At 38.3% G+C, this 22,998-nt stretch overlaps 1 protein-coding gene across 5 annotated transcripts in view; it reads left to right on the top strand.

Moving 5' to 3' along the window:
* LOC114901424 (putative RNA-binding protein Luc7-like 2) overlaps positions 1 to 22,998 on the top strand; it is a 57,114-nt gene that overhangs the window by 9,002 nt on the left and 25,114 nt on the right. For 3 of the 5 annotated variants that reach the window (XR_003795127.1, XM_029233117.1, XM_029233120.1), the window contains exon 2: positions 5,928 to 6,022. Coding sequence is in view for 3 of the 5 variants with exons in the window: in XM_029233117.1 (XP_029088950.1) it covers positions 5,928 to 6,022 (95 nt within the window). In the remaining 2 variants the exon portion in view is untranslated. Of the gene's footprint in view, positions 1 to 624; positions 1,562 to 4,283; positions 4,355 to 5,927; positions 6,023 to 22,998 lie in introns of those variants that run through there. The other 2 variants (XM_029233118.1, XM_029233119.1) reach the window with 2 other exon arrangements.

The following is a 22,998-nucleotide window of genomic DNA, read 5'->3' on the forward strand; positions in this document are numbered from 1 at the left end:
AAGACCCTGAGCTTTTCGTCCTGTTACCAAGGCTGTTTCCCAGTCTCATTCCTTATAATTTTTTTATATGGATTTTCATAGACAAGTAGGCTGATAGATTTAAAAAATTATTTTAGCATTATTAATCTTTGGTCATATTCAGCAAGAATGAACTTGTTTTGGAAATTTCTTCTGCAGTGGGCATTGCATTTTTAAAATGTCGGGCTTGTCATGGTGATTGTGGTGGGGGTGATATTGGTACCTATTTGTAATGATAAACCTGTAGGACCATATGAAAGAATTAAGAGGGATGGCCTTTCAGTACCTTTATTTTTTTGCATTTTCTGGGGGAAAGGAAAGCCTCTACTAATACTCAGTATGATTTTATAAGTTCTGTTAGAAAGAATGACTTGATATTACATTTGGAAGGGAGAATGCCTTAATTAGTTTTTCCCGCTGCCATCTTTGGCTGAGTATTTTTTCTTTCCTTTTGTAATAAATGTATTCCTGAAAAGTTTGACATGTATCGAGTCCTATTAAATGTTTTCAAAGCATCAGTAATCATATAATGTTAAGACATGGTAGTGAATCTTTTCATAAAATAAACCCTATACTTTGTACTATATAAATATACAATGAATTAAACTGTATTTATTAACAAGGTAACATGGAGTAATAAGAGTTTTTTCTTTTAAGGTTATTATAAAAGGGTTCTTATAGGTGAGCTTTAGGCTAAATTCTAAAGGAACAACAAAGGTAGGTGGGAGATGTTAGTGGATTTGGTGAGACTACTGGAGGAGTGTGTAAAAATGATCGAATTTGTTCTTTAATAGTTACAGTGAAGCAGTAGCTTTTATCTTGGTTCCACGTGAAGACATAGGGGTTTACTTGTCCATATGAAGACATGTGTTTACTGTACAGGACAGGTCTCTTCCTGCTCTGTTACTAGACTAGAAGTTGGTCTTTATATAGTTCCCACATTATTATGTGGAGTCCTAGCTTATGTTGTAGGTAATAAGAAGGTGGAACATTTGAAGATTTGAGGGCACAGGGAAATGAGAAGCTTTAGGCTTATTCACTTCTCTTTCTAGCTCTGGCTTTCCTTTCACTGAGAGGGTATGGAATTTATTTCAGAGGAAATGTGCCTGCCCTGTCCCAAGCCAACAGTGACACGTGGCCCCTAACAAGTATGCCTGTGGGGAGGGCTTTGGTTGTCACATTGGAGAATGTGGGAGAGCTTTTCCTCTTCTGGCCCCATTTATAAACTAGGATGCTTCCATTTGCTTTGTGTGCTGTTGAGTTTTCTCTTCTCTGTTTTCTCTAAGCTAAGCTCTTAGCTGATTCTGTACAAAAGAAATACTAGTTGTTTTTATAAATTGCTTGCCATTAATGCCTGATAAAATGCGGTAAAATAAGGATTCTGCATACCATTATATATGTCAAATATTACAAAGTTTAAGGTTCTTTTGAAATTACAATACTAAACTCAGTTCACTTTTGCTTAGCCTTCACAGTTGTTGATCACATAGCATGGTCATCCACTCACAGCTTAAAAAAATACAGGGAGCATCGGAGAGAATGGGTAAAGTAAAATTTTGATGTTTTTAAAATAGCACCTAAATCTGTGAAAGTTGATTTGATTTATTGTTTGTATGGGTGGGAGAGGGTGGTTGGCGCTGGAAGGGAGGGGGTGGATATTGGGAAAATAGCATGCACCATGTAAAATGATGTCAGATACCATCTAGGCTAAGATTTTTAAGTGTTGCTACTATAGTTTAAGTCTGTTTCAGAAAGGGCAGGACCATAAAATGGCAGTGTTGGGATTTACAGTGGGTTTATCTTTCCCTCCCTACAGATTGAAGGGGATTTTGAGAATAGCAATATTTGAGTAGTTTGGACAGAAGCCGCCTTTTTAGAGTGGGCTGTCCATATTCCCTGAGTAAAACTGCCTCAGTAGCACCTCATGCTCTGTTAACGTGACTGAAAGACCTTGAGAGGAATAATATTTATTCTAGTTTTTATTGTATACCTGTGACTCAGGTGTTCTCAAATATAGGTTATGATTCGTGAAACTCATGAAGGGGTTGAACAACAGAGGTTAAGAGAGTTGTTACTCTGAAGGTAGTTGCTTGGTAGAAAAAACATTAATAGAAATTTTGATGCTTCCATTCAGATGAAGAACACTTTTCCTTTCAAAGTTCTAAATCAAGTTTTTAATCTCAAATCTCATCATTATAGTTATGTACAAAGCCTAATTAATTAGTATTACGGAGGTCATAGAGAAGAGAGCCTGCCATGTTTTTATGGAGAGGGCATTTTGTTGTTGTGAACTCAAATAACTTGGTCTAACCTCCGCCCCATTATTTTTAAACTTTTTTCTTTGTTTACACATTTAAAATCTGGGTGCAGAAAAAATTAAATCAGATTTTACCCTAAAAATATTATTCTTGCCCCAGCTTTGCTATTCCCCTACATGAAGCCATTTGCCAAAGCCAGATACGACTTACTTATTGTTTCCCAAACCTTCCTGCCTCTATAAGCTTTGTCAAAGGTATTACCGCCAGTTTGGAATGCTCTTCTTTCCCCTTTCCTTTGGTCTAAGTCCTGTCTTTCCTTCAAATAATGGCTTCTACTCATTGCATGAAGCCTTCTCTAACCTCTTCAGTCCTTGGTGGTCATTCTAGTCTTAGAATTCCTGAAGTACTACTATTTGGTAGTATTTCATCCATTACAAACATTCATCTGGCACTTGGATCATGCTTCCTTTTGTTATTACTTGTTACTGCATTTAAATATCCTGTTTCTATAGGAAAATGAGGGGCTCCTTGAGGGTAGAGAGCTTGTCTTAAATGCCTCTTTGTAATCCCATTGCCTAGCACAGAGGATATGTTCAGTATTGGGCTTGATTCTATTATTTGGACCCAATATTAGTGTAACAGAGCAATTGTTCTTTTAACTTAGGTTATTTTTATAATGAATATATACCCAGAAAACCCAAAGATAAAGTACATTGAATTAATAAAGTAATTCCTTGTATTATAAGGAGATTTGGTTCATATTTGTTCCTTATTAATTATAGTTCCCCCCTCCCCCCTCCTTTGTTTTTTAGTGGGTGCTGTTTTACCTAGTTTCTTTTGAAAAACATGGTTTGGGCCAGATATATTGACAGTCTATATTACTAGTATTTTTATTTTAAAATTCTTTGTTGGTTTAGCCAGATTATACTTTCATGGCTTAAGCCCAAATAAAATACATTTATTAAATACTGTATGGTAAGATAGTCAAATTATTTTAAAATGTTAACCTTAAAGTCTCTCAAGTAAAATTTAAAAAATATCAATAAACATGTTCAGTTGCTAGTCCCTCTCAGGGTATTTCTGTATCTCAAATTATTAGGAATTTTATTATTTCATTGTTACAAAGATTTCTGTACTGTACAGGCTGATATTTGATAGCTGTATTTATTGTGTTTGCTGCAGTTATCAAATGTTTATAGAGCAACCATTCGTATGTAGTGAGGAGTTATTTAAAAATACTTTTTGGCGTTTATAGAAACTGACACTTAAAGGTCCTCAGGGATAATTTTGCTTAATTCATATTTGGAATTGTTCTCATTTTATCTGGTAGCAGTGTCTTCAAGGCACATATGTGTTAATATTAGATTTATGTCGTGATTTCAGAGGAAATGTTTGACTAGTAAAACTTCGGAGAATCTTGATTTTAGTCGAAGGCCTGGCTTGTCATATTCTTGAGCCATTAGTTTGACAAAGCACTGAAACAATACTGCTGTTGCATTACGGAAAAACTTAGAAACTTGTAGCTGGGAGACTTCTAGATACGTAAGGTTTTTTTCCTTCAAAAATTTGTATTATCTTTAAATTTCTTAGCATAATTTGGGTACATGTGAGAAAGCAAAAAGCCTCTAATAAAGCATTGCCATTCTGGTGTGAGCTCATCAGAGTACCATTCTGACATGAGCTTAAGGCCCTCACCAAAGTCTTGATGAAATATACTTTATAAAAAAACATTTTTCAAAACCCCAGTTTGCCCAAGGACCACTTTACAGAGCTCCAGCCTTGGACTTTTACCTGTGATCAGTCATATTCTTCTCTAGGGTTACACTTGTTAAGTCAATATTTTAGAACAAAACAAAACAAAACAAAAAACCCTGATTTTGTTCACTTTTGTTTTCATATACAAGAATCTTTACAGTCAACATGTACTTCTAGATGCTATATTGAAATTGCTGGCAGAGTCTATTCTATACAGACTGAACAATCTGGCCCCTTGTTTTATTTGTAAAGGTTCAATGTATCTATGCCTGCCTACTTCAGTCTGCAAGGGAGTGTCAGAAAGGCCCCGCATTCGCCGAGCCGTGAGTTATCACTAACTTTTCAGATGTGTTAATGAATGTGGAACAAAAGCAGTTGTGTTTAAAAGGAAAAAAGGACCATCAAAATAACCTTTATTATAGTAGCAGGCGTGAACACTAAATTAATTATTCCAAATTGTGGTGTCAAAAATAACCTACTTTAACTAGAGACTAGCCTCTAGAAAACCTATTGTTGAACTGCTCTGAAGCTATCATTTTAGCTATAAATTACTATTCTTAAAATTTTATCAACCTGGTTGTAAATTAATATGTTCTTTAAGTCTTTTTAACCAAATTAAAACAATTTGAACAAAATCTTACCCCTCCTAAAAATGATAGTATTTAGTTGACTTTGAGTTAAGCTCTTCAAAATAAGACCATGTGAAAGGGGTAAAGTTTTAACCTTTTTTGTTATTCACATGTGAAAAACAAATTAATTTAGATAATTGAATCACTTCATAGATGAAAGTTTTTAGTTCAGTGGTGTTTAAAGTCTATTTTGGTACCAACAGTTCTCGCTTCAGTAATTCACCAGTAGGTTTTCATTCATCAATGACGATATCAGTTTAAGGCTAAAAATAAAACACGTTCATTTCCTAGGGCTTATCATTTTACTTAGAGGAAATGTCCTTAAGAGTCCCCCCACCCCCCAAAGAGATTCTAAGCAAAAAAAAATGTAACTAACATCTATATTTTGTTAATATAGTTACCTTTCTTTTTCTTAGATTCTTTAAAGTTTTGAGTAGATAGGCATATTTGATTAGGTTGGGTGCTTCTGTTGCTTAGGAGGTGTATTATGTTAAATGAAGACAGAATGAATTTAAATGTACCCGGTTTGACCATATATAGCACAGACTACATAAAACTTGGAGGTGTGGGACCTTTGGAGGCATTAAAGTTAACATTTCATTTAGGCAGTATGCCTTTGTTTGACTGGTGTGTAAGTCCTTCTTCCAGGTTTGTACGCTCTTAAACACGTTATTCTACCCTCTCTAACTCCTCCCAGCAGCAAAAGGGAGACACTTCAGCTGGAACAAAATAGTGGAAGAAATGGCGTCTGGGGTTCAGTGGGGATTCGCAGTGTGTATGCAATGTTTGCAAGATTACTTTTTATGTTTTTCAATTAATGTAAATAATTAAAATATAAATCAGTGCTTAGTGTCAAGTAGGGAACATTGTATACCAGTAGAAATTCTCCTAGTGGGCCTGCTGCAAGTCACTTAACCTCTTGGGGCCTCATTTCCTCATCTGCAGTATGAAGGAGTTGGACTCGATAATCTTTAAGGTCCATTCCTGCTCTACATGCTATGCTTTTCTGAAGTACTCTGTTTAACAGAATGCATTGCTTTCCCACTTTGACTATTTGAATTACATGTGCAGTACACATACTGCAACTGCATGTTGTCTAAAATAGTTTTTCTGTAGGATATTATATAAAAACTAACCCCTGTTGAGCTGATTTATAAATGTGTGTGTGTATAGCCACACATAAAAAGCTAGTGATGGTAGGGCTCTCAGAAAATAAATATTTTCCAGTTGTCTAACCTTGAATGTTATTAACTTTCCTCTATTACAGGAGATACTACTCGTCAACGAATCAAATTCAGTGATGACAGAGTATGCAAGAGTCACCTTCTGAATTGTTGCCCCCATGATGTCCTGTCTGGAACTGTACGTGTTTATTAAATCTATTGTTTTGTTATTGGTATACTACGAAAACAAACTATTTGATAGTCTTAATTTCGTGTCACATTATTATGCAGTGATTTTTTTTTTAAACACTTGTTAGCGCAGCAGTTTGCATCCCTTATATTCAGGTTGATAATTTAGATCTGCAATAATTGGATTCCTCACAAAAATGATTGCTGAGTTTTACTTTATAATTTTTTCCATTCTTCAGAGCAAGCTTTTAAAAAGCATTTCTTATTTGAAACATAGAGGCAGTTATTATACAGCAGTTGCACTTTTAGTTTAGAAATAATATAAATGATTTTTTTGTTGTTGTTGGTACGCGCCCTCTCGCTGTTGTGGTCTCTGCCGTTGCGGAGCACAGGCTCCGGACGCGCAGGCTCAGCGGCCATGGCTCACGGGCCCAGCCGCTCTGCGGCACGTGGGATCTTCCCAGACCGGGGCATGAACCCGTGTCCTTTGCATCGGCAGGCGGACTCTCAACCACTGCGCCACCAGGGAAGCCCTGTAAATGCTTTTTTAAATTGTTTACTTCACTGTTGAGCAGAGTAGACTTTCATCCAAAACAGTATACATTTTTATTAAGATTTGTGCACATTTGAATGTGGAAATCATTGTGGGGAAAATATACTGGTAGATACTTAAATTTACACAATTTGTGAGTATTGTTGTCGGTTAAAATTCACTTATATTGCTTACTCCTAATGATGTAAAGCTCACTTAATTTAAGTTCTATATCTAGTGATGTTGGTTAATCTTAGAGCATCATTTTAATTTGGTAGATAAATCACATGATGATGGGACAGAGGATTTGATTCCCTGGCTTTTGGATTTGATTGAAATGATAACTCACTTTCAAGAGCTTCCATTCACAAGGATAGCAGAGGAGGGCTGGTAGGGCCTAAACATTTAGCTGACTTTGTCATTTGTCTGAAATGAAGAAAAGATTTCAAACTTCCATTTGCAGAAGCAATGAGTTCCCTTAATTAAAGATGTCTAAATTAGTGGTTTCTTCTGGAACCCGTGCACCCTGAAGTGGAAGCTCAGAGTCTTAAAGAGTGGTTTCTTCCTTGATAGGAGGAGTTAAATACCTCAAATACATAAGTATCAAGGCATTTTTGATCAAAAACACCACTTTTTCCAATAGTGAAGACCGTCGAAACTATATTATGTTAAAAGGAATAGAAGAGCTAACATTTAAAAAATATGTAATACTTAAATTTTTTTAAGTATAATATTGAAAGGGAAGACATCCAGTTTCTGAGCACTTGAATTAGGACTGTGACAGATAATTAACCCTCATATCTGCTCTTCAGAATTTCCATAATTAAAGTATTTTCTACTCTGCTATAATACAGTTGAAATCTATAATATTAGTAATTATCTGTAGTATTATATGATTCTTCACATTTATTATTAAATTTAACATTTAATGATATTTAAGGCTAAATTATCACTTCAAATGAATTTTGAGGATAAGATTAATTGATAAAATGGCAGAATTTAAATTTTTAGTACTTTAAAACCAGCCATAGCAAGACTTTGACATATTATTATATTCTTCAGGTATGGCATTAATAATAATGAAAAAAATCTGACATCACAATTGTACTTTTACATTTTATAATGTATACAGTGCAGTCACATTCATTTATTTTTCAAAATAATTCTGTTGGGTGTATATTCCATAGTTAGCCTTAATGACAGTAAAGTGATTTATTCAAAATTATTTAGTTGTATTGATTTAAGGTAAAACTGGAACCAAACCCAAATTTTCTGAGCTGTAGTTTTATTCAACATGTTTTCTACTCTGTAGGTAATACTTAATCCTTCATCAAGTTAAATAAAAAGGATTAGTGTTGGTCTTGGACTTTCCTTCTTATAAAATTCTTGCTGGTGGATTTGTAAGAAGCACATTTTTTCAAATTTTAATATCTCTGAAATATGCATCTTAAAATTGATGATAGAAAAACACTATTTTAATTTGTAACATTTTTCTTATAGTACAGAATTTAATGATGAGGCTTAAAATTGATGGTGTCTTGGATCACATGAAAAACAGTTAAGGAAAGCCCTTGGAAAGGCACTTGCCAGGGAAACTCTGTATGAGAAATATCTCCTTTTTGTCATCTTAATAGGCAAGAGATTGTCATATGTAAGGATGGGGTTAAGTGGTTGTGAACCTCTTAAGCAGAGTTTTAAGGGCTGGCTCTAGGACTTTGTAAGAGTCCAAGGTTGTCACAGTGTGATGTCCTTGAGAACTTGAAATCATCCACGGAGTGACTTTCTCATGACCCTTATTACTAAAAAGGGCTATTTATAACAGTTTATCCTATGTACAAATGGTTTGTAATTACAGAGCTCAGACTTCTTTAGCATCCAGTCTCTGTAGAACACACGCTGTTCTGGCACGGAATCTAATAGTTCACACTTCTGTGTGTTGAAGATGCTTGTTTATTTATTTTTGACGTTAGATCAAGGATGAAAAGAACTAAATTGTAACTTTTTATAATGCTTTTTCTTTGTTATGTAACTGAAGGTTGCCCTTTAGTTTTCCAGACCTTGTTCCTCAGATCTGTCACTTCCAGCAGAATATGACTCATCAATATTCTGGATTATTTAGCAGAATAATACACAGAAATATATTCTTTGGCTTATTATTATTATAAAAAGGTTGAACTTTATACCGAGCACTTGGAGATGAAGAGTATCGTTTCTAAAAATATACTCATAACTGACAGTATGGAATATTTTTGGAATTCAGCTTTTTTTTAAAATAAATTTATTTATCTTTATTTATTTATGTTTGGCTGCGTTGGGTCTTCATTGCTGCTTGCAGGCTTTCTCTAGTTGCGGTGAGTGGGGGCTACTCTTCATTGTGGTGTGCAGGCTTCTCATTGTGGTGGCTTCTCTTGTTGCAGAGCATGGGCTTTAGGCATGCAGGCTTCAGTAGTTGTGGCTCACGGGCTCAGTAGTTGTGGCACACGGGCTTAGTTGCTCTGCAGCATGTGGGATCTTCCCGGACCAGAGATAGAACCCTTGTCCCCTGAATTGGCAGGCGGATTCCCAACCACTGTGCCACTAGGGAAGTTCCTGGAATTCAGCTTGATGAAAATGCCCCTGTAACATTTTACCATTCTTTAGTCTGGTACTCTGGTATAACTAACTTTTTTTTTTAAAAATTTTATATTGGAGTATAGTTGATTTACAATGTGTTAGTTTCAGGTATACAGCAAAATGATTCAGTTATATGTATATCCATTCTTTTTCAGATTCTTTTCCCATGTAGGTTATTCTGCTATAACTGACTCTTAAGCTAACAAATTAATTAGAGGAGGTAAAATGTAGAACAGAGAATCAAAATAATTGTGTGTATATGTATCTTTAGATTATGGTTTTTATAAGAAGCATGAATATTTCTATAATTAGGAAGTTTTTGTGTTTCAAAGGCATGGATTATTTTCCTGTTCATCCAGAATTTTTTGTTTTAGTCTCACTCTTCTCCTCCTTTGGAACAATTAGTTTTCTCCCTCTTCTATTTACCATGCAGAAAGTAGACAGCATCTCCTTTCAGATTTAGGCAAAACAAAAAACCTAAGTACAGTTGTCCCCCCGCCCCCCCCAAAAAATGAACCACATTATTTCTGGCACATATATTCCCTGAGGAAAGATAAGTATATTGAAGTGCTTAAAAAAAAATCTTTCCATCTAGTTCCTAGTGATCTAGGAAAAGGATATATGATAGTAATAATTTACAGAAGGCATTAAATCTAAAGCAGAAACTTGAGATTAAGATCTGCAGAGATGGAAATATATACTCTTATAATGCATCTATCCTAAATTCAGAAGTGGCCACTACTAATTCTTATAGCCTTCATCATAGTATAATTTTAGTGTTGACAGGCCATCATGTTTTCTAGTGTAAGGCCATCATTTTTTTTTTAACATCTTTATTGGAGTATAATTGCTTTACAATGGTGTGTTAGTTTCTGCTTTATAACAAAGTGAATCAGCTATACATATACATACATCCCCATATCTCCTCCCTCTTACGTCTCCCTCCCACCCTCCCTGTCCCATCCCTCTAGGTGGCCACAAAGCACTGAGCCGATCTCCCTGTGCTATGCAGCTGCTTCCCACTAGCTATATGTTTTACATTTGGTAGTATATTTAAGTCCATGCCACTCTCTTACTTCGTTCCAGCTTACCCTTCCCCCTCCCTGTATCCTCAAGTCCATTCTCTATGTCTGCGTCTTTTTTGTTTTTGTTTTTGTTTTTTGCGGTACGCGGGCCTCTCACTGTTGTGGCCTCTCCCGTTGCGGAGCACAGGCTCTGGACGCACAGGCTCAGCGGCCATGGCTCACGGGACCAGCCGCTTCGCGGCATGTGGGATCTTCCTGGACCCGGGTACGAACCTGTGTCCCCTGCATTGGCAGGCGGACTCTCAACCACTGCGCCACCAGGGAAGCCCTGGCCATCATTTTATATAGATAGAAAAATTAAGGTTCAGAGAAATTGTCTTTGTCAGATGTCTCACAAAAGAATCACAGTATATTATACCACACAGGAATCTTAGGGTTATTTTAATCCGAATACTTTTAAAAATGTTTTTTGTTGTGTTGTTAGTTTTTTTAGATAACACAGTTACCTAAGACAGTGACTTTAAGATGTTTCTGAAATGTCCTTAGAGGTACCTCATTCACTGAGGACCTGGGGACAGGCCAGTCTTTCCTATTTTGATGGGAATTTTTACACATTTTAAATACAGGGATTTTTCCATGACATTTTGTTTTTATAAAGAGAGTCTGCAGCTCTGAAATAGAATTTAAGAAAAGCTGACATTGTGAAATACTTAGGGACAGGAATATAGTAAAATTTTATCTGCCTTTTGAAGTGATTGGATGGGAGTATTTATTGGTTGTCAAAAATCCTGAGTTGATTTTACGGTGTCCCCAGTAGGTTCTGGGTTTTATCCAAAATGAAGTTTTTATTAATTGAAACTCCTTTATTGCTTCTCTAACGCTTTCTTTTAAGGCCTGGTTATAATCAATACCTTGGATACCTACAAACCTGAGCTTTAAAACTGCTGAAGTCTCTTTGATAGTACAAATTTAAAGGAGCCATGAAAGTTTAGAGAAGCAGAATAAGTGATAAGAACTAAACCTGCACAGAATTTTCTCAGCCACTCAGTAGAATATAAGTTTCATAGTAAGGGCAAGGACATTTTGTTCACTGCTATATCCCCAGCATCTAGAACGGTGTCCCTCCATTGTGTTAAATGAATAATCAATCACCCAGAAGTAGAAAGTGAAATAAATGTTCCAAAAACTAACTTTGAGTTTCAAAAATTAATGACTGTGGAAAAAGTATTACCTTCTAACAGATAAGGAGCTGGAGGGTATTCTTTTTTTTTTTTTTTTTTGGCGTTACGTGGGCCTCTTACTGTTGTGGCCTCTCCCGTTGCGGAGCACAGGCTCCGGACGCGCAGGCTCAGTGGCCGTGGCTCACGGGCCCAGCTGCTCCGCGGCATGTGGGATCCTCCCGGACCGGGGCACGAACCCGCGTCCCCAGCATCGGCAGGCAGACTCTCAACCACTGCGCCACCAGGGAAGCCCCGTAGAGTATCTTGATATTGAGTTGCGTATCAAAACATGACAGCAGTGGTTTCACATGCAGATGTGAGAAAATTAGTCTATAGACAGTTTAAACTCATAACCTCTTCTCCGGAAAGGGTTTGTTTTGGGATACTTAGGCGTTTTTAAACAAGTGTTTTTAACATTAGCCCAGGTGGTCTAGTGGTTAGGATTCGGCACGTTGACTGCTGTGGCCCAGGTTTAATTTAATCCCTGTTCAGGGAACTGAGATCCCAGAAGCCGCCATGGCATGGCCGAAATTAAAAAAAAAAAGAAAGAAAACAAAACATTGGCCCAGATGACTGGCTTGAATTTTTTTTTTTTAAATTTCTATGACCGTCAATTTCTAGAGCTTCCAAATTTGCAAAACTGCCAGATAGCCCAGGTTTTTACCAGATCTGGATATTGAAGTTTCCTTATATTAATCAGATTTGCTGCTTATATTTTATTCTCGGTTTCTTACAAAAATACGCATCCCTTTAACAAGCAGTAAACCAAAAATACATTAGGTGCTTAGGAAATCAGAGGCGTATTAAGAGCTCCCCAGTGAATAATTAGAGCTTTACTGTTAAACTTTAAAAACCCAGTCCTGTATATAATTTGGAGTATTGTTGGCAAATTGTCACATGAATACCCTGAGCTGTTCAACTTGGGGTACTTCTGTCCTTGGGAAATAACCTTTTTCTGTTATTGAGAATAATCTTGCAGTCATTAATTTCATATTCTTAAAATAAGTTAATATACTTCAGGCTTATGGAAGTGATTTTTTTAAGGGGACCCAGAGACCATGTGTTCTAGAATCTTGTTCTAGTTTAGTCTGTCTCTAATTGAGCTTGGTCAGCATGTTTGTCCGTGACTTGGATTAATGGTTAAATACAAATATACATACATGTAAATAAGATGAACTATTGTGCTGATGTCCAGTCTTTGTAGATCAAATACAAGTTAATTTTACTCTAATTTTTATTCTGTAATATTGAATCAGTTTGAGGAATCTTTTTTTTTGTGTGTGTGTGTTACGCGGGCCTCTCACTGTTGTGGCCTCTCCTGTTGCGGAGCACAGGCTCCGGACGTGCACGCTCAGCGGCCATGGCTCACGGGCCCAGCTGCTCCGCGGCATGTGGGATCTTCCCGGACCGGGGCACGAACCCGTGTCCCCTGCATCGGCAGGCGGACTCTCAACCACTGCGCCACTAGGGAAGCCCGAGGAGTCTTTTTAAACTTCATTAATAGAAAATTTCAACTATAAGTAAAAGTAGAGTTGTTGTATAATGAACTTCATGTACCTGTATGCCAGCTTCAGTAAATATTTCACACACAGCTACCTTATTTCATTTATAATTACGTACGTCCTCTGTCCTGCTGTTTGTTTTGGCTTTGTTTTTGTTTTTTATTTGTTTTGTTTTGGCTGCATTGGGTCTTTGTTGCTGCGCGCGGGCTTTCTCTAGTTGTGGCGAGCGGGGGCTACTCTTTGTTGCGGTGTGCGGGGCTTTTCATTGAAGTGGCTTCTCTTGTTGCAGAGCACAGGCTCTAGGCACGTGGGCTTCAGTAGTTGTGGCTCGCGGGCTCTAGAGCACAGGCTCAGTAGTTGTGGCACACGGGCTTAGTTGCACCACGGCATGTGGGATCTTCCCGGACCAGGGCTTGCAGCCGTCTCCCCTGCATTGGCAGGTGGATTCTTTTTTTTTTTTCCTCGGTATGTGGGCCTCTCACTGCTGTGGCCTCTCCCGTCGTGGAGCACAGCCTCTGGACGCGCAGGCTCAGCGGCCATGGCTCATGGGCCCAGCTGCTCCGCGGCACGTGGGATACTCCTGGACTGGGGCACGAACCCGCGTCCCCCGCATCGGCAGGCGGACTCTCGACCACTGCGCCACCAGGGAAGCCCGGCAGGTGGATTCTTAACCACTGTGCCACCAGGGAAACCCCCTGTTGTTTTTTGAAGTGGATCTTAAATCTTGGACCTGTCATTTAGGATGACTCTTGAAACATTACAGAGTAGCAAAGACCAATAATTTCCAAGCAAAGCAGAGTGAGGTCTGGAAGTCATTGTTCAAGCAGGTTGTTTTTCATAGCCTTGTTACTTTGTCAGCATGTTTCACTGTCACATTTATTTCTCTCTCTCTCTCTCTCTCTCTTTTTTTTTTTGGCCACGCCATGGCAGCTTGTGGGTTCCCCAACCAGGGATTGAACCTGGGCCCTCGACAGTGAGAGTGCAGAGTCCTAATCACTGGACCGACAGGGAGTTCCCACACATTTGTTTTTCTGTACAATGATTCTCAATAAATGCTTATTACCTAAGAACCAGGAATCATCACTTAGTAGTCCCTGAACTCTCTAGATCTTTTTTGGAGATAGGCACAGTTTTATAAACTGCATTTTAAACAAATCTGAAGAAACTAGTGTGTTCTCTGAGGCTATTCATTGAGAAAGGTGGGATAGAGTTATAAATGCATCATTTGGAAGATGTAGACAATGAACACAGAGCAAACACATGGTAAGAACCAAAAACTTGAAACATATTTTTATTATACAGGTGATTAACCACAAACATCAAGCAAAGTCATGGACTGTCTTATCACTGGAAGTATTTTTTTAAATGTGATGCATTCTGTCTTGATGTGCAGGTGGCAAGATCAAATGACTTAGTATAATCCTTTCTATTGGGTTGGCCAAAAAGTTTGTTTGGGTTTTTCTTTAAGATTGTTAGGGTTTTCCAGTAAGATCTTACGGAAAAACCTGAACGAACTTTTTGGCCAATCCAATAATTTGATGATAGTTACTCACGAAAGGGTCTTTTTAAAGCATTTGGTGTTTACCTATATTGAATAAAACATCTTGAATATATATTACCCCATACACGTTTTTGGTCTACAGGGTCAAAAAATATAAGCATATATGTTGATGTATTGGATAATGTAATTTGTAAAATATCCAAATTCAGGTAGGTTTTTATGTGTCCCCCCTTTTTGGTATTTATTATAACAGTGTTTGCAGTAATGAAATTTAGGTAATAATGGAATTAAGCAGAGAAAGAAATAGAAAAGGGCAAGCAAGAGGTATCAGATTAATGAGGGCTAAATGGAAAAATAAAGAGAATTCACAGTAAAAGTTAAAAAAATTCCCCTTCAAGACGTGATTTATTTTTTTATCTCTCTGAGAGTGTTGCTAATTGCTGAGATCAGCATTCATTCATTTATTCACTTAAATACTTATTGAGGACCTACTATGTGCCATGTGCAATGCTGGGGATACAGAAGTGGACAGGGGTTTCTGTTTTAGTGATGGGGGCTTACATTCTAATGTTCTTTCACAACCAAGTGTGAAAAGAAATAATGTGATTTCAGGCGTGATGTTAAGTGCTGTGACAAAAATGTGTAGTTAAGTCTGAGACAGTGGGCAAGGGGCTACACTGACAGTGAGTGGAGAAAACTTTTTTTGATGAAATGACATTTGAAGAGATCTAAATGTGAAGAAAAGAAGCCAGTCATTCCTGAGTGGAAATGAATTTATCATGTTGCCCCCACACAGAAACTTTTGGTGGTTCCCTATTATTTATATGGTCAAAATCTAAAATCTTTAGTAGGTCTCTCTCTCCCTTGAATGAATAAATCAGTTTGGTCCTCTGTTTTGACCAGACTGATTTATTTATTTATTTTGCGTTATGCGGGCCTCTCACTGCTGTGGCCTCTCCCGTTGCGGAGCACAGGCTCCGGACGCAGAGGCTCAGCGGCCATGGCTCACGGGCCGAGCCGCCCCGTGGCATGTGGGATCTTCCCGGACGGGGAACGAACCTGCGTCCCCTGCATCGGCAGGCGGACTCTCAACCACTGCGCCACCAGGGAAGCCCCAGGCTGATTTATTCACTGTTGTCTCACTACTCTCCTTGCCCAGCATGCTCATTTTTGCCTATCTCCATTTCTCTGCCTGGAATAACCTTTCTGTACAAACTTAAATCCTTCCTGGCTTACTACACACAATTCCTCTGAACCCCCGTGTAGCACCTGCCTTCCATACTACCGAGTGTGCACTTGTTTTCTCTTATTTATATATGTTCTTCCTCTCCTCAATTAGAATAGTCTTTGTGGGGCAAGGCCATTTGTTTTAATTTTAACTAGCTATCTTTGCATATCTAGGATTAGAAATGGATAAGAAGGTATTTCCTACTATATTCTTCAAAAAAACATACATTAAGAAAAGGTAGAAGAAGAGCTTTATTTTTCTTTATGTACTCAGGAAAAAGTGAACTTGGAGGAAGAACATTCAAGTGAGAATGGGCAGTTAAGAAGTTGGGAAGTAGTAGAAAAGCAGGAACTACTTTGTGCATGTGCAGTGTGCCCCATTCCTCTTCACCCACCACTCATGTTTGACTTGTTAGTTTTGAGTGACAGGATTGGAATTAGGAAAGAAAAACCTTAATTTTTGTTTTAAGACAATAGTGGCATAACTGAAACTCATATCCAGGTTTTGTTATTTCAAGGCTTCTTCCATAGTATACTAGGCTTTCTCTTGTTCTTGAGCTGGGTCTTTATATATTATTTATTTATGTATGTATGTATGTATGTTTGGCTGCGTTGGGTCTTTGTTGCTGCGAGCGGGGGCTACTCTTCCTTGCGGTGCATGGGCTTCTCATTGTGGTGGCTTCTCTTGTTGCAGAGCGCGGGCTTCAGTAGTTGTGGCTCGCGGGCTGTAGAGCGCAGGCTCAGTAGTTGTGGCGCACGAGCTTAGTTGCTCCGTGGCATGTGGGATCTTCCCGGACCAGGGCTCAAACCTGTGTGCCCTGCACTGGCAGGCGGATTCTTAACCACTGCACCACCAGGCAAGCTTCTTGCGCTGGGTCTTGAAGCAGGGACTGACCATGGATGGAAGAGAGATTTTGTAAATGTGAGGAGGAAGAAAGTGAAGATGTAAGAAGGAAGGTCAAAGTGTAGAGGATTTGTTTTAATTTGAAAATAGCATTGGCATTGGAACAGTATATGGAATGGTTCAAATGCTAGGCTAGGGGTTTGTATTTCCTGTGCTCTCTGTCCTGCTGTCATGGTTTCGTTTCACTTTTTCTCCAGCTGGTATACGTATATATTCCTTTTAGTGCTTTACCAATATTGCTGTCTATTCTTATATATTCCTTGCTGTCTGACAAGGATGTTAGTCCAACCAGTAGTGTGGTGTTAATGCTTCTGAAACAGATTTTATCATGTCATATTTCTTTCCAAGTAGTCGAGCATTCTTGCATTCTTCTCTTCGTCCAGAGTAAGTTCTGCATGTGTTGATTCACATTCAAAATCTTCTAAAATCTAGTCAGTCTGTAATTTGATCCATATAGCAGTCCTGAAGTACTTGAGAAAAGAGAAGTTCTGAGAGATTAAGTGAATTTCTCACTTAAATGAATAATGAGAGGTAAAGGGATATTTTCTGAGTTGGTCAGTGCCTACTCTGTCTTACTTTGTTTATTATTTTGGCAATATAATCTTCGAGTATAAGAGAAGAAAGCATAAAACATGAATATTTCCCATTATTCATCATCCCCCACCTTCCCAGGACTAAACCCTATTAAGAATTCAATGTACATCTTCCACTGTCCTTTCTGTACCTTTTACAGGTGTGTGTGCATGCATGTGTGTCTGTGTTCTAACAAATGGAATCTTTGAATTTTTTTCACCTGTCTTGGAGAAGCTTGCATATTAGTGGTCTACATTTTTTTTAATTTATTTTAAAGATATATATATATTTAATAAATTAATTTGTTTATATTATTTTTGGCTGTGTCGGGTCTTTGGTGCTGTGCGCAGGCTTTCTCTAGTTGCAACGAGCTGGGGCTACTCCTCGTTGTGGTGTGCGGGCTTCCCATTGTCGTGGCTTCTCTTGTTGCGGAGCACGGGCTCCAGGCGCACAGGCTTCAGTAGTTGTGGCACGTGGGCTCAGTAGTTGTGGTTTGCGGGCTCTAGAGCCCAGGCTCAGTAGTTGTGGCACATGGGCCCAGCTGCTCCGCAGCAAGTGGGATCCTCCCGGACCAGGGCTCGAACCAGTGTCCCCTGCATTGGTAGGCAGATTCCTAACCACTGCGCCACCAGGGAAGCCCGGTCTACATTTTTTAAATGCCAATGTACTATTTCACAACATGGCCGTTCCCTAAATTACTTACCCAGTGACTATTAATATGTTAATTGGTTTTGGTTTTGGTGTGCAGTATGGCAGTGAAATCCTTGTATGTAATCTTTATTTACATTTGTTGCTGTTGCTTTAGTTTAATGTCTTGTTTTTTTCATTGAGAATATAAATTCCTTGATAGCACGAATTTATATTCTCATACCTTTTTGTAATTCCCTTTAGGATCTAGCTCACAGAACTGAGCAAATGTACTAACATATAACAAAGCAAAAATATTTGCAGATACTTGGAGCTGTTACTGTGTCACGTTTCTATCACTGATATATTCATTAACATATTAACTGCCATTAGCTAAGTTAACCCTTTGATTTGCACTACCGTAATATTTTGTTGATTTTGATGTTCAATTTCCACATGCTTCTGTTCCTTTAATTTTTTTCTCCAAAATTGAAGTGGCTTCATTGATTTTTCTGCTTATAAGAATAACATATGCTCATTACATTTAATTCAACCACTGTCAAAAAATTCAAACAAAATCTTCAACCTCACAGCAATATCTGTATCGGAAGTTACAAAAATGGCATTTTATTATATGTCTTTCTTGGCCATCTTCTCTTTTCTCCACTTAGTATCAAGAACATTGTTTCTAATGGCTATGTAATCTATTATATGGCTATTCCATAATTCATTTAATCAAACCCCTTTTGCTAGGCTCTTAAAATGTTTCTAATTTTAAAAATCAAAAACCCCATTTGTTAAACTTTATTGTTCATTTATCTTTGTGTACTTACTTGTTTCCTCAAGTTCCTAGAAGTAGAATTCCTTAGTCAGATTGTCAAGTTTATTTAATGGTTAAGTCATGGGTTGTGCAAACCTGATCTTCTGTGTATGAGGGAAAAATAAGAGAAATAAACCATTTTCCTCATGATGCTTAGGGTTCATTTGAGGAGATAATAGTCACCTTCGGAACTTCAAAAGAACAGTTAAAAAGTACTTAACAGAGTCAACTTTATTAAGTAGTAAAACATAATATAAAATGTTGGGAGGTTATAAGAGAATTCTGTTATCAGAAGTAGGTTGGTCAAAACTTCATGGAGGAAAGGATTTAGGATGGAAAGGACAAAATGCAGAACTGAATTTATCCAATTAAAAATAAGCATTTTTCCAATAATCTAAGAATTTAGATGTCCATTAATTGAAATACCAAGAATAAATTTGCAGAAAGAATTTGAAGTAAATTACTTGTTAAATTTACAAGTCTTCCTGTGGCTTTCATCATAAATAGTTACTTTAAGTTAAAATAAATAACCAAACATTTTAATTTGTTCAGTTTGAAGCTCACCTATTTCAAAAGAGAAGCACTAGCAGCAGGAAATATCTGTGCACTTAGTGTTCAAAGCACTACTGCACTATCAGTGGTGAAGTCAGGTTTGATTTGGCTTTTGAGAATTGGTCCATGCTTAGTCATGGTGTGGTTCTATCACGGTTCCCTCTGGTGGCTTTTTAATTAGATGACTAGGGTCACGGAGAGCATTAACATCGGCATACTTTCCCTTCGCTCACTTTCACAGTGGCAGGTAATTGTTGAGTTTATTTTGGCTTTTTATTTTAAATACTCTTCACGTGCATGACATGATGCCAGAATAAGTGGTTAGTAATGATGTTATGGACAGAGGAAAATAGATGACTAGTATCTAGAATTCTGAAAATTTGCCTTGCTACACCTACTGTTCTGCTGGGTCCCTGAAGAAATAAGCACTGAGGCTCTTGCGGGGGGCGCGGGGTGGGGGTCTTTGTTATAACTAGGCTCTTCTAGCTCCTACAGCTTTGGCCACCAGATCTACTTTGGTGAGCTAGACGAGACCAAAGCTGCAGAGGCTTATAGCCTAGCACAGTGAAAAGCCCAAGTAAGTTTTCCTCCTGGAGGAGAGGAGCACATAGGAAAAAACAGAGAAGAATAGCTCAAAACACCTTAGAAGGAAAGCAGTTCCAACAAAGAAGATAATCCAAGGAGAGGCTAAGAAGACCTTCCCCTCCAGAGCTCAGACAAGTTTTGTCCTGGGGAGCGTCTTGACCACCCTTGCTCGTTAAGTCCAGGGCCCCCCGTGCCAGTGTTCTTCTCTGCTCTCTTTTCCTAGTTTGGTTCATTCAACAAATATTAAGTATTTATTTAAGCATTCTTGTGTACCTGTATACAGGCCCAGGTACATAGTGGATAGAATAGAAAAAAATCCTTATCCCTTTGGAGCTCATATTTTCCCTTCTATAAATCCCCCCCCAAGGCATATATTACCCCCAGCTCTACTCCTGTCACCAAAATTCCACCTCTGCTACAGGGATATAATTGGGTATTTTTTGGTGTTCATTTTGTTCTTGACCCATGTAGTTGCTTTTCTTCTTTTGGTTGGTTGTGTGATGTAAATTTAAAGATAGACTGAGGAAAGCCTGGAGTTCCTGCCAAAGGATAATATGGGTGGACAACAGAGATGTTTAGGTTAAACACAGGCAATTTATATGTTTTTGAAAACAGATTGGAAATATAGTTATGGAGAGGATAAAAATAAGGGAGATTACTGAAGGAAAGGCAGTAGACGGCTGCTTTGAATATCTGCTGTGTGCAGAGCTTTTTTAGATGTTACGGGGGATGAATAAAAATATTAAAAGATGAGTTAGTACTGAAATAATTGGAACTAGCATAATAAAGTGGAAGGGGTGTTAGACTAGAAATCTGCTAACCAGATTTCCTAATAAGTACCCTGAAGAAGTCAGCCTTTCTGGCCTTCAGTTCCTTTGTCTGTGGAATGGGAATAAAACTGGATCGGTGAGTGGTTCACAACACTGTACATTAAAAACTTCTGGGAGGCTTTTACAATTCAGTTTTTGGAGGGTTGGGCTTGGGCCTGTTTTCAGAAGCTTCCACTGATATTATTTAAAAGCTCCCCGGGTCTAGGCTGAGAGCTGCTGCACAGGATCAAAGGCATTTCCAATTGTGACGTCTTAACATTTTATGAAATAAGCATAGCATGAACAACTATAGCTGTGGAAATACATGCAAATAGGATTGTTGGAATGATTAATGTTAATTAAGATATTATTATTAAGAAATCAACAGGCTGGTGTAACCAAGGGGGTAACACCATTCTTTTTGCCATTAACTTCTTTCATTCCTGTCTTATTTTCCTGCATGGTTGGTGGTTGTTTTTTTTTGCGGTACGCGGGCCTCTCACTGCCGCGGCCTCTCCTGTTGCGGAGCACAGGCTCCGGGCGCGCAGGCTCAGCGGCCATGGCTCATGAGCCCAGCTGCTCCGCGTCGCATGGGATCCTCCCAGACGGGGGCACAAATCCGTGTCCCCCGCATCGGGAGGCGGACTCTCAACCACTGCGCCACCAGGGAAGCCCTCCTGCATGTTTCTTATAAAGAGTGTTAAATGTTTTTCTGCAGTTTTTTCTTAATAAATGTTGCCTAATAAGCAGCTTTGAATTTCCACACAGTTTCAGTTGCCGTTTCTTATCACTGGAAAGCTCCTTAGTTTGTTAATCCAGGGACTAATGAATGAGAGTAAGCAATGGGGCCTGGAAAATCTCAGCATCCTCGGCAACACTGACACTTTAGACCATTAGTGTGATGAGGACTTTTATAATGGTGGTGAATATTCCTTATTATTTCCAAAAGGATAACTTTGAGGACATTGTCTATTTATATTTTCCCATTCATTCCTTTACATAATTAAGAACTGAGGTAATATAGTTTTACTGAGAAACTTTTTTTTAAAGATAGTCATAAGATCTCAGAGTTGGAGGAAAGAATAAAAGTTATCTGATGGTTGAATTCTTTATTCACTACCCTAGAGAAATGGTTGTCTAAACTGTATTTGAACCTCTCAGTTATCTGGCAACTAAGCTCTCAAGAAAGCTTATTCCATCTTTGGAAAGCTCTGATTATTAGAAGGTTATTTTCTTATGTTGAGAGGACTAAAGTCTAACTCTCTGGAGTCCCTTGGGACCATAATACACTCTGTTTCTGCTTCATGTTGAAAAGTTCTTCAGTTGACTTTTCACATCTTAATTCTTCTCTAGCTAATTACATCCGTTCTCTGGCTGTTTTGTATAGCTTTGTTTTGAGACACTTTATCTTGTTTATTCATATCACTTTTTTTTTTTTTTTTTTTGCGGTACGTGGGCCTCTCACCATTGTGGCCTCTCCCGTTGTGGAGCGCAGGCTCAGCGGCCATGGCTTACGGGCCCAGCCGCTCCTCGGCATGTGGGATCTTCCCGGACCGGGGCACGAACCCGTGTCCCCTGCATCGGCAGGCGGACTCTCAACCACTGCGCCACCAGGGAAGCCCTATTCATACCACTTTTGAAATGTGTTAGCACACAACAGTGTGTGTTTTGGAGGAGAGGGGTTTGCTTTTAAAACCAGCCTTCAATAAGAGATTTCTCAACTTTGCTCATACTGTATTCTGTAAGTTAATTTTGTATCACATAAATTTATCTCAGTCATGCCACACTGTAACCCTTACTTTTGACTAGTAAGTTTTTCAATTTGTCAGATTTTTTGTTCATAACCTAGTTATTTGTAAATTGGACTTCTTAGATGTAGCTGTAGGACTTCATATTTATTCCTTCATACTAAATTTTATCTGGTATATCAATATTTTTGAATCTTAATCCAGTGAATTCACCATCCTTTTAAAAAGCTTGGGATATTGTACAGAGTTGATAATCATATCCTTTGTTATACACATGTCCACGTGGTTGGCAACCATGTCAAATAGGCAAAGTCATTTTTAGATAGTATATACAAAGCTAAGGCCCAGACCTATGTGCTGTAGATACTCGAGGCCTGTCCCCTGCTACTAGAAAGTTCCCTCCGAGTAACGCTGGCATGTATTTACTTAAAGATCTGCTTTCTAAATCTTCTGTAAACCTCGAACACTCTTTTCTTGGCTTTCCCTAAGGTTAGTGTGCTTCCTCTCACTTTTTAGATCCATTTTAAATGTATCCTCTTCGGAAAGGGCTTCTCTGGCTACCTCATCCCAAGTAGCCTCTCACAGTAATGGGAGCATTACTGTTTTATTAGATCACTTAACTTTGTTCAGCGACACAAGTATGGTTTATTATTTGCTTCCCCTCTTCTAGAATGTCAGCTCCATGAGGTTGGAGACTGTATCTTTTGTCACTTGGTGCTATGTCCCAAGCACCTGGCATAGTGCTTGG

The sequence above is a fragment of the Monodon monoceros genome, unplaced genomic scaffold (genome assembly GCF_005190385.1).
Source record: "Monodon monoceros isolate NGI ecotype Baffin Bay Population unplaced genomic scaffold, NGI_Narwhal_1 Super_Scaffold_2, whole genome shotgun sequence".
Taxonomy (NCBI): domain Eukaryota; kingdom Metazoa; phylum Chordata; class Mammalia; order Artiodactyla; family Monodontidae; genus Monodon; species Monodon monoceros.